The following is a 12924-nucleotide window of genomic DNA, read 5'->3' on the forward strand; positions in this document are numbered from 1 at the left end:
TATATGGTGAAGCCGCCCTCTAATTTGCATATTTGTATAATTAATGAGGTAATTTGCATAAATGCTAGTTAATTATGCAAATATGTAAATTAGAGGGTTTCTTGAAAAGGGATTAGCATAGTTCAACTGTTATTTATTGATTAAATAAACCACTTTTTAATAAGTACTTTCAAGGATTTGAAAGTCCACTTAGCTCCAATGCCATAAAATTAAGAATTCCAAAATTTCATTTTTTTTAAAATCAGAATGTCATCACCTATAACTCAAAAACATGTCTGGCGACTTGTTCTGGGTTACTACCTTAAAGGATGTATTCCACAATTCATGTTATCCTTGTTAACATTACTCTACAGAGAATATTATACTTACGTGTTTCATCTACTGTGTTGACAGTTGATTGCCAAGTAATTCCACTTAATGATGACTTTTGTGTGTTGACTTTAAGTGGAGAAGCAAGTGGACTGATTGGTAATTTCTTTGGTGACGCAGTTGGTGGGGTACTGCTTGAGGTTGTCGAGTGTTGGCTACTTAGAGAGGGAGGGGATCTAGGGGACAACCACTCAGGACTGACTGACTGTGGAACCGGGGAAGGGGTGGAGTCAGAACTGTCCGAGGAACCCCAGGCTCGTTTGGACATTGCTAACTTTGCCGCACGCTCCACTGGAGAGCGTGTGGATCCGTGAGCTACATCGTATGAATCCAAAGATGTGTCCCTATCTAAGTTGAATTGTTTTCGTCTTGGTTGTGGTGTGTAAAATAATCTCTTCTTTACCGGAGATCCGTCAGGTGAAGAGGATAAATCGGAGTCAGATGTACCTAAACCTGAAATGAGAATTATCAATAATATAATAGCGTGGGGTATGTGAATTCCATTGCAGAGCGTACATGTAAAATATATCAGGATTAAAGTATTCATGACTTATATATTATGGTTTCTTTTGTTCAAACTAGCAGATGATTATTATGTTGACGTAATCTACAATTCAAGAAAAAAGGTTAGCACACTTTGCCTGTCTTTTGGTATATCTCTGCCCTCGCTCCCCCAATTCAATGTTGGACCAAGCCATGATGTCAAAAGGCCTGTGAGACCCTCCAACATTGAAAGATGGGGAGTGGGGAAGGGTGAGATATAGGGGGTAGTCTGTACTTCACATATATTGCACACATGTTTCACTCTCCTTTCCAATTTTGATAGGGCACACATTTCAATTGTTTAGTGGAAGTATTTTTTTCCTGGATTGTAGATCCTCAGAAACAAATTCTGCAGGGTATTCATTTTGACACCAACAGGAGAATAATAACTCAAGAAAACTTATTGAGGTGTACGCAATATATGGATATCAATATTTCTTTTTAAGATAATTTCAAATGATATTAGCATTATCAGGGATGCAAGTTGTCCTGCTTTTGCAGGAATTCCTGCTTTCATGAAGTCCAAATTCCTGCACTTTTCTTTATTTTCAGCCCGTTTTGGAGGCTTTGGTCCCAGATTCACACACTTTTCAGGCTTTTTCCTGCAGGTCAGCTTGCATCCTTGCATTATGCATGTGTCAAAAAACAATTTTAACAACAAACGGTTTATGGTTGTATTGTATCTTAGGTGCCTACCTTGATTCGGACCAAGGCTCTTCACCCGTGATTTCTGTTGTTTGCGTATTTGTCTCAAATCAGCCGCATTAGTATCTGACTTCCTTCTTCTTCCCCCCCTATTGGACGGCGGTGGTTGAGGTGCCTTGCGTTTAGGTGTCAGAGGACCACTAGTAGCCACAAGGTCACACTTGGCTTCCTCAAGCCTTTCATTCTCATGGGTGTGTTCAGTTTTCATGACATTGATAGCATTGGATGGGTTGTTGTATGACTCAGTTTCTACAGATAATTCTTCATGTACCTCAATGACAGGAATGCCATTTTCCTGTGGGGAGAATGATGATAATGATCGACGGAAACTGTCCGCTGGTGGTCTTGGGGGTATAAATGGTTTGCGTTTAGGTTGTGGAGTAAGGTACCTGCGCCCAGAATTGACCTCTGCCGTCTCTTCCACGTTAAGTCTAGGGAGACTTCTGGCTTTCTGTAAGGCACCTGTGGTATCAATTAATAGATGATCAAAGCATTAAAACAATGTGCATCAATTAAACATGCATCAATTACCAATCAATTTGTTTCAGCAAAAATATTGTCTGTAAATTAAATGAAGCTCTGGAATTTGATACTAACACAATTGGAGATATTCAGTCAGGTCAGGTCTTTTTTCTTCTTTTTATTTTCTTCATTTTTTTTGGTTAAAAGTTCTTGTTTTAGTTATTGGAATAAGCTAAAAATAATGACAGGAGAAAACTCATCTTACTATAAATAGGGGAATGTTGTATCTATGTATGTATCTATGTATGTATGTATGTATCTATCTATCTATGTATGCCTATAAAGGCTCCGTCAGTTACGATCCAAATGTCGCCAAATTCATACGGGAGATCGATGAATATACGGGGACGTGTTTAAACTTTATTTGGTTGAAAACGGTCAAGAATTGGCTGCAAAAACAGTGAAAATATGGGTAAAAACTGGTTTTTGTTATGAAAATCGGTTGTCAGCCCACGCGTCACTGCAGCTGGCCGGCAGCGGCCGGCGCCAGGCGTAAATGCGTAATGCGACTACGCCAATGGGCGCAGAACGGCGCAGCCCACGCGATCTGCGAGCCAGAGACCAGTGGACATGATATTGATACGGAAAGAAGGAAAAATAAAGGACAAAAAGGTACATGGACGGGTCACAGGATTATGATAACGGGTGAACACGTCCGCAGACACGCTATGAGAGGACGTAATAAATACGGGAAAAAGATGTAAGAAAGTGTAAGAGGAGACAGGTTTAGAAAAATAAAATGTACCTTTTCAATGATTCTACCTGTTCAGTAATTATTCCTGTTATGGTGAATGCTCCCATCTAGCGGGGACCCGCGCGAAGCGCAGGTATCCCGCTAGTTGAATATAATTTATCATTACATTTTATGCAAAGGTAACATTTTTAAACGGACTTGGTTCCAAAAGTTTAAAAACTATTCGAATCAAGTCCATCATCATCAAATAATTACGACTTAATAATACTCCCTTTGTCAAAAAGCTGACATTGTAGGCTTGTCACCTTCAATGAATTTGTACGCAATGAAGGTGAAAATGAATTGGTCAAATTATTGATAATGTGTATGGTTTTTTTAAACATGTAAGTTATGTGTTTATAAATCAAGTTGATATGAATCAAATGTATATATTCGGCAAAGAGTATAAATTGCTAAGCAATTCAAGATGAATATGAAAAAAGGCATCGGATAGCAGCCTTTGCACAATTTTTTGTAGGACATGAGAGCACATCAGAACTGTTAACAACTTCCGGGCATGTTCCGGGTCACCTAAGGAGCCTAGATAATAAACAGGGTTTAATGTCAGTTTAATGTCATTAAAGGTTCCAACAACTTCCGGTGATTGGTTCCGCTTCATGACGTGCCCAATACCATGCACTTGTATATTAAAAATAGGAAACCTACCACAGTGTTACAGGTAGACCCTGTAAGCCTTACTACTGGGAATAAAATAGTAGTAACTAAAGCCTGGGAATTGCACATGCTTGCTATTCGCCATAAAAGGGCTGATGTAACAGGATTAACTACGGTAGCAATAAGGTGAAAACAATTTTTGAATATATCGCCCTGCACTAGTATGTTCATGCGGTACCTATGCAAAGAACAGGGATTAAGACTCGGATCGTAATTCTATAGAATATTCAAATCATGCTGATCACTCGCACCTGTAAGATTAGTATCTTTGAAAAGAGCGGTATTGCATTCAATCTATGATTGCAGACATACATAGATGATGAATGCAACACAAGCCAGTTAAGCGAGTGCCATGGTGCCGTGTTTAATTACCGCTCTACCATTGCTTAAGCACATGATCAGAAGAATCGGGAATCACCGTCAAAAAACTTGGCGCTTGGTGGCAAGTAATTTTCATGAGTCTCCTACGTCGAAGTTCACTTGTAGCAAAGAAGAGTGAACCATGTGTACTATTCATGATGTCTTTAAAGGTCACGACGTTCGCATCAACTTCCGGTTACAAATTTCAACTGATTGCATGCGAGCTGATGCGAGCCACTGTGATGCGAGCTGATCTTTTGATTATAATTCATTAAAAAGTAAACAAAGGCACGCCAGAATGGTGCAGAATTGTTCTGCTCCATTAGAGACTAAACGACAAGGAACATCAAGTCCACAAATTAAGTTTTCAGCGGTAAGTTTAAGCTTTAAGGGCCAGTCCGCGGCACGGTCACAGTTAGCATGCATGCATGGTTAGTTCACCACGTAAACTTGTAAGTTGTATGGCTCAAAATTCGGACCGCTAGTATCAGTTTGTGAATGAGGACATCGTATAAGTTCCTTGTACTAGGTCACATCACAGTGGCAGTCAACTCTGAGTCTGTATACTGATACTCTGTACTATGCCGAACTGCCGACTATTTACTGCATGCACTGCACAGTGCCTTACTCGAGAACTCCAGCTTTGAATTTGCACATGACACAATCATGACAATAGTTATGCATTCGATGCTATAGATAGTCTGTATATCTACCTTGGGTCACCGGCAAAAGGTTTGAAGTCATGGAAGTTCAGCGTGAGCGTGCTGCGTTGGCTTAGTTAGTACAACAAGTCATACCTAGAATATTTTCTCAATTTGAATTTAATCCTTTCTAGGTATGACTGATTGTACGCGTAAAATTTGCGTCAATTCCCAATGCCATGATATATGCGCCACGTTTTGTAGGCTCTGATTGCCGATTCATCATGGATTACATAGACAAGTACAACTGGTAACCAGCCAAAAGCCAGTAGGGCCTACTGTGCAGTGCCGGTCTGCTATTCAATTGCGTGGTGCATTGGGTGACATGTATTTTCTACATCTTTTGCCTATAATGATCCACCCAAAAATAAAAATCATCAGATATATCCCTGTACTAGCGTTGACTTAGCGTGGTTTCTTGCATGTACATTTCTGCGGCACATTGATTGCGCGCGTAAAAGTATAATGTACACGCACTGCAAGTAACGCTGTAAATGAAGAACACGCTGAACTTCAAAGCTAGTGCCGGTGACTCGAGGTAGAGTATGTTGCTATCGTTTTTCAGTCGGACATCATTGACATTTTTATTCTGTTAATGTTGAAATTTGGATTAAAGTTATTTCAATCCGTCAACTGTATTTTTTAAAATTTGCCTAATCATGTATTTTGAACAAGCAACATTAATGCGATCGCCCATCGGCTGTGTTTACTTCTGAACTTCCATTGCTATTCGGTGTCATGCTTCAGCAAATCAGACTAGATTTTAAATGCAAAGGTCTCTAACCTCAAATGTAAAGCTATCGGTGAGCAAATTTGTGGCTATACATGTATGTTTATCGAGCAAGGCTCGCATGATATGTCGGCATACGGTACTTATTTTTATTCTCACAAAAAGATGTGTTATGAAGTCAGTGCATTGATCGATTATCATAAATAATGATTTACACCGATTGCTTTGCTCAGTGGCATAGTTTCATAGGGGCATGGGGACAATCGATCTGACCCAATCAATCTGAAAATTAAAAAATCCCATAGGAAAATTGCGGAAAATGGCTTGTGCCCCCAATCAGACTCAGTTCCCCCAATCATGGTCGGTGCCCCCCCAATGTGATGACCCACGATACACCACTGGCTTGGCTTAGATTTAGAAGTACAACAATGTATTATTATTTTCCTCAAGAACGGGCTGTTGTTGACTTGGTAACTTGTTTGGAACAAAATCACTTACAATTTTGATTTTAATTAGGCCTACTCATTTCCATATTTTCTCAGTCATCTTTTGAACATTGCATTTAGCATGTACTTGCAGTCTAGCTCTGTACATGACTACAGTGATTGTCCACATAGAAGTACAAACCAAATTTGTGGCACCTGGGGTCGATGCTTTGCGTCACACGCACTGCGTGTTTAAAAAAATGTGACGCGCGGTGCGCTCAGCAAGTACAAATCGTGCAACAGTTGGCGCGCCAAAGAAGCAGTTAGGCGCATTGCATTGAAGAATATATTCTCATACCTGCAGTTGCCGAGGTCTATTTACTTTGTACTTCTAAGTGGACATGTGGGCGTGGATATCCGGGTGCTTAGCAACAAATTAAGCCAAATTCTCTAGTAACAAGTGAGTCAAAATAAAAATATTCCATGCACGCATTCAGCGTAGGTATCACACACATGATGTGCAGTAGTCGACACAATGTGCAGTAGTTTTTATAATTGATTTGTGCATATCAGTACCGATTTACTGAACTTGAGGTGAACTACATATTAGAGTCTCATATCTACATGTAGGCCTTCTGATGTATCATAGACCCACTATACATATGATTTGATTGTTTATGATTCAAAGCTTATGTTATTTTGAGCTATTTTGAGACATATGCGACATGATCAAGGGGAATGAGTCACATGTCGGAGCTTGTCGGCCCTGGTCGAAAATGAGTTTTACACATGTTTCTAAATAGGACATTTAGAGCTTTCAGAAACTGAAAACCCTATGTTGATACGACTTTTCTTTCTGAAGTTACGCCAATTTATCAATCGCTGAAAACAATATAAAACAAGAATTTTAACACTTTCTTTGCCAATATCTCAAAATCAATATTAGCGACATCTGACTCATTTCCCTTGATCGTGTCACATATTGTATATTGCTTATGCATATTTTCATGGGTAGGATTAGGCAAATGTTCACTGAATGGGCATGAAAACTGCCACTGCAGCCCTGATACATGTATATTGGTCGGGGGGTACTCAGTACAAATGATTGACCATACAGGGACATGCTGCAAACATTGGTAGCATTTTCGCCTTTTGGTATATCATCGGAAACCCTTTTTCACGTCATGGATGGGTTCTTTTTTCAAAATTCTCTCAAAATAGCCCAATTTTGCCAATATTTTTGAAATTTCGCCAAAAATTGAGGAAAAATTTGGCCGAAAATATTTTAAAATATTTAACTGCAAGGCCCATTCATCCATTATTTATTTGTAGTATACACACCACCATGTTTAACAAGCGAGCTTGAATGCCAGTTGATGCTTGGAAAGCCATTTTAACACTTGAAAATGTGTTGCAAGTATGAAATAGGCATGGTGGAATCCCGGGGTGGAATATGTACAAATTATTATCTATTTTTAAATAGGCACTTCATGTACTACTGAATTTTTTTTTTCATGGAATCGTATTCTACTATATCATTACCAGTTGAGTTTTTGTACCATCTGCTGTGTATTTTAGGTTAATATTCAGGTTTTTAAACTCATCACAGAGGCCTATTTCAGTAGAACATGACTATTTCCGGGGTCATCCAGAATGGTTAACATTAAAATAATCAGTTATGGTAAGGCAATAAAACCCGTTATATTAGGCGTTATTGCGTTTACTAATTTCGGGGTATTTTCGGGATCCTCCTTGGAAGACGTAGGCCTAGGCGCTAGGCCTATATCATAGTAGTTAAAAAGGTCAGGGCAGGTATATTGATAACGGGTGTTGGGCAATTAGAGATATGCCTATTTATTACGAGAACTGCCCGACCCGAGAACCGCGAAATCTAGTGTATTTATAATTATATGTCAACAAAGACAACAATGCAGTGTACTTCCATCATGTATTTAATATTAAATCTCCTGTTAATTTCATGAATACAGGTAACTTAGTATCATCAACGCCAGGGCAGAATCTTCAAAGTAATGGCACAATCTTGAACAAGGAGCATGATGACAGTTGTATATTGCATCTCAGCTGCACTTTTGAGAATGAACATCTGCAGGGACTTCTCAGAGATTCTGGCTATGCTTTAAAACTATGAATGATGACTTCTGTTCAAAAGCACAGAAGCAGAGGAAGAATACAATGTAACAGGTAATTTATTTATTTATGATTTTTTTTGAAGGGCGCATGCAGGCATAACAGTTGTGTTCACATTGTTCGACGTACACCCAGCAGAACTGGTGTAAGTTTGACCTTTTGTTGATCAGAACTAAGACATTACATATTATCTGTAATTAGAAAGGGCGGCAAAAAAGGTCACAGAAACACCGGAAGTGGTAGCTGATGTTTACGCCAACCAGACGGAATGCTTGGTGGAACTGGTCGGCATAGTGCTCTGTGTAGGCTAGGTGTGGATATGCGGTAGGAGTAGGGAAAATATTGTGGAATTTTCATCAATGTTTAGCGTAAGTTTACACCGGGTGTAACTCAAAATGTGAACACAACTGTATTTGACTGTTTTAGAAAAGGCCTCAATGGGGACTTATTTGCTATGTTCCCCCCCCCCCCAAGCGGTACCTCCAACTCCTTAGCATCACCCACTCTATTCAACTGTTTTAGAACCACCTTGTTTGTTACAAGTACTGGCAACATGTTGCAAAAAGATGCCCATGAATAGTCATTGAAAAAATTGAACAACTTTTTTTAGGGGTATAAAACTTTGGGTTTTTTAGCAGTGAGTCGGTGTGAGTCCAGACCCTCTTTTGTGGGCTCCAACCCATGCAATACATTCATATGTATGTCACTGCCCTTTTTGTTGTTCCTTATACATGTAGGTGTAGCTGAGATAGGTCAGTATTTGAAGTTATGGGAAGCTAGTTGTGAATCAGAAAATGCACTACTTGATGGTCAGGGTTCACAGGTTTTTGCCATAGAGTGGAAAAAGTCATGGTTTTAACCACGGTTTTAACCGCTTGACAAAAACAGTTTTTGCCGGGAAAAATGGCAAAAACTAAAAAAGTGATTTAAAGTTCAGATTTTTGATCTCAAAATGAATTATTAAATTAAAAAATATTTTTCCGGAGTGTAACAAGACTAGATTTTGTAATTAAAAATAACATGTTCAGAAATTAAAGGCATGCATTTTCATTGCTCACTTAGTGCATCTGGCATATATCAAATTCAAAACTTTTTCATTTTAAGGACTTGATGAGACAAAAAAAATTTGTTGAATGATTCATCAAAAGTTGTATGTTTACTGTTTATGAGCTTTCTGTGTACTTGTTTATATTTGAGTGACTATACATAAGTTTTTGCCATTTTTGCCGGTTTAAACCAGGCAAAAACAGGTTTTTGCCAGTTATTGCCACTTTGTCGGCAAAAACCGAACCCTGTTGATAGTCAACTTGTTTGTGGATGGTATGTTTTAACTGAAAATTTGAAAAAAAATTCAATACATTCTGCACATTGATTATAATTTTCTCTCTTGATCTCTTTCTCTCTCACTGTTTTTCAGAGCTCATAGATCTACCCGGATATCCATGTTCTGATTGAACACCTGAATGGTCAGCTCAAGATATTAAGTTCCCCTGCTATGATAGTACTGGAGAAGTCCTGTGATACATTGTTGTTTGCTGCATTTTTTTCAACATCAGCCAGGATGACTTAAAATGCAGAGCCTATTGATCATGTTGACCATCAATGATTTGGAAGGAAGCTTCAGATGCTGATGAAGTAGACCTATCCAGTCCTGATGTCACGGACCCTCCCTAGCACTAACCAATTGCCCTACCCCGCTCCAGGAACTGAGCCAGTGTTATTAGGAAAAACAGTGGAAACTTGTTAACACAAAATCTGTCAACCTAAAATTTGTGATTGAACACAAGTAACACTCGGAATTTCATAGACTTTTGATGTTTTTGTGTGAGTTAGCTTTTGTGGGATGGATGCATGTGAAATGGATCCTGTTGGAATTACTCCCAATTCCAGAAAAATACAGCACTAATCCTAATCCAGTGGCATAGCCAGAATTTTAGTGGGGGCAAAGCCCAATTTTTGACCACATTTGTCAATTTCATGTCCCATTTTGAGTCATTTTATTGACACTTTACTCTTTTCCATCCACAAGATATTCCTGAAAAATGCCTGTGGATTTGGCTCACCTCACAGAAATTCTAATATTTATTTCATTATTTTATTTTTATTGCCCACCCCCCCCCACACACACACACATATGTGGGGCTTATGATATCATCCAGATGGTTGCCTGTCTGCTTGCCTGTTTGTTTGTTTGTTTGGCTGGCTGTCTGGACAGAAGCAAATTCATAAATCCACTGTGCAGCTTCAGCGCAATAACCGATCAACTTCAAACTCTAGTCCAGGTTTCCAGGCACCATTTCGTGCTCAATTTTTGGACAAAGGTGCCAGTGGGGTTAAAATTAACCATAAGAGTCTCGTCTTTCTGATTAACCCGGCTGGCATTTCTAAAAAGTGATGTGAGCTGAATTATTTGGTTTGAAATAAATGCCAATTACTAAAACAGAACTTCGAAAGTAAATGTGGCAGGGGTAGCGTTAGCCCCCAATCGGGGGGTGAATGACCCCCTAAATTTAAAAAATATCAATTTTTCACCCTCTATATTGGGAATATGTGCAAGCTCGGGGGTGAACTCTGACCCTCTACTTTTGGACCTTACTCCTACCCCTGACTACACTGCAAAATATTTTTCACCAAGATTTAACTTTCTCCCCATGTATTTGGATTTTCTGCAAGTGAAAAACACGGAAAACAACCCCCGACTTTGGCCTTAACGCTACCCCTGAAATATGGTATGAACTTCATATTGCTGTGGGGAATACATGTCACATGTGTATTCAATATTTGTTAACAAACAATTTTGTCTTTATATCTTCATGCAAAATTTTGGGTGAAATGCATTATTTTCATGATTTTGTTCAATTTTGACCAAAAAAGTTAATTTTACATGGTAAAAAATTACATTTTTAAAAAGAATTTAAAATATTTGAAATAAAAAGTATACCAATGCAGTGATATGAATGTGCACATCAAAAAGTCAATCATGAGAGCTTCCTGAAACCAGACGTTTTTACCAAGGTGACCTCTTGAAAATCGAAGATCAACATAAAATGATCGTTTTTTGCAGTTTTGCCACCAAAATCGACTGAAAATGGTGGGAAATGTGGTTGCTATGGTAACTGACCAACCTGTGACTCCTGCAACTATCCTAAAATTGTGGTACTAGTTCATATAAATAATATTAGTTGCAATAAAAACTTGTGTATAGAAAGTAAACAATAAAATGTTTGAAAAAAAATGACCATTTTTAGCTCAAAATTGCATTTTTAAAGCCAAAAACAAGCATTTTATGCTTACCTTTGATTTTCAAGAGGTCAGATAGGTCAAAAACCTTTCTTTTTAGAGAGTTGCCATGATTCACTTCTTTGATGCACACATTCATATCAATACATTGGTATACTTTTTATTTCAATATCTTAAATTTTAGTTTTTTTTTCATGTAAAATTCACCTGTTTTGGTCAAAATTAAACAAAATCACCGAACTAATGCATTTTCCCTCAATGTGTAATTGTGATAGTTCCACTAATGTAGCAAAAGAAAATCCCAAACCCAATATAGCACCTTGTACTATTTTGTTGGAGCTGATTATACAGTATATTGTGCTATCTACTGAAGGGGCATGAAAACTGTTGATCATGCAGTGTAAAGTGCTACATTTTGTATCAATCGAATTGCACTGTCTGATATTTTCTCTCCGTTATTAGAGTGCCAGTTTGTCTGAGCTTCACTCTTTACAAACTTTATTTATCAAATAATATAAGAAATAAGTTGCTGAACAAGAATCTGGTTTTTGGTGTGAATTTATTTTGCCTCATACATGTAGATAAGGCGGCAAAAAACCTTGTTCTATGGGTGGACGTACCTTTTAAAGTTGGGCCTAAAAATCAACAAAATCTGTAATATTTTGCAATTTACGGAAATACAAACAAACAATTTTTCCTGATATATTCGGCATTCATTTCATCATTTGTACAGGAAAAATTTGTTTCCCAAATTTTGGAAAATCAGGGTCGGTCGGGCCGGTAGAACAGGTTTCTTTTTTCGTCACCTAAGGGTATAGCACTGTTTCCCTCCTTTTGCCAGCCATCACTAACCATGGCCAGAGAATTATCGTTGCAAAGCAGATATTTACCAAATTTCCTAAACCTCTGGCCTATGACAAAAAATTTTGACATAAAAAGTGGAAATTTCACACAGTATGTAATTTTGTGTGCTTTGCCAATTATCAACTACCGGTACTGGTTCTTTTAATTTGTGAGTATTCTCGCAGTCCTAAACATGAAAGAATATAATTCTCAATTGAGCATTATTATTTTTGTGGTATCTAAGTTAAGCAGGAAAAGCATAATTATATTAATATTCTGTGAAAATATCCACTTTTACAGTATTCATGTGTCCTCGGGGAGGGTAAAATTGAGCAAGAATTAATTTCTCAGATTCTGGCACAAAAAATATATGGGAGGCTATATTACAGGCTGCATCAAAGTGATTGATACACATTAGTTGTGACATTAGCCACATAGAATTCTCTTGAAATATCAAAAAATTATATATTAATCCCCAAATTTAATATGTGATTTTGTGTTGCAGTCTTGTACATAATATTATATACTTGTACTGGAAACTGTAACAATCATTTTGATACAGCCTTATAAGGGATGCACCATTAGACTTCAAGGGGGGGTGGAGGAAGTTGGGGTCGGGGCAAGATTTTTTTTTCGCCGCCGGAGGCGGCAAAGTTGTTTTTTTTTCGCCGCCAAAGGCGACAAGTTTTTTTTTTTTTTAATTTTCATGCATTTATACAGTTTGGTGAGGAAGGTTTTTTTTTGCTCATGTAGTGGGGGAAGTTTTTTTTTTCAAAAACTTCCTCCCACACCCCTTGAAGTCTAATGGTGCGTCCCTAAGAAAACCCACTAAATACATCAAACAAAAGCACAGTTTCAAAACATAAGCAAATTTGGGGAGTCATTTTATTTATTTATTGCATACACAACATTTTGACTTTTGCAAACACA

General features: G+C 38.0%; 1 protein-coding gene and 1 long non-coding RNA gene across 2 annotated transcripts in view; one reads left to right on the forward strand and one right to left on the reverse strand.

The window, feature by feature from the left end:
* Window positions 1-12924, reverse strand: part of LOC140156560 (uncharacterized) — a 35675-nt gene that overhangs the window by 8574 nt on the left and 14177 nt on the right. Inside the window, exons 2-3 of the mRNA XM_072179499.1 lie at window positions 1609-2079; window positions 370-822 (exon numbers count right to left, since the gene is read on the reverse strand). Of these exons, the coding sequence (XP_072035600.1) occupies window positions 370-822; window positions 1609-2079 (924 nt within the window). The remainder of the gene's footprint in view (window positions 1-369; window positions 823-1608; window positions 2080-12924) is intronic.
* Window positions 4113-10326, forward strand: LOC140156221 (uncharacterized). Its single transcript, XR_011859490.1, has 3 exons — window positions 4113-4280; window positions 7752-7965; window positions 9329-10326. It is a non-coding gene; the product is annotated as an uncharacterized lncRNA (long non-coding RNA).

The sequence above is a fragment of the Amphiura filiformis genome, chromosome 7, assembly GCF_039555335.1.
Source record: "Amphiura filiformis chromosome 7, Afil_fr2py, whole genome shotgun sequence".
Lineage (NCBI taxonomy): Eukaryota > Metazoa > Echinodermata > Ophiuroidea > Amphilepidida > Amphiuridae > Amphiura > Amphiura filiformis.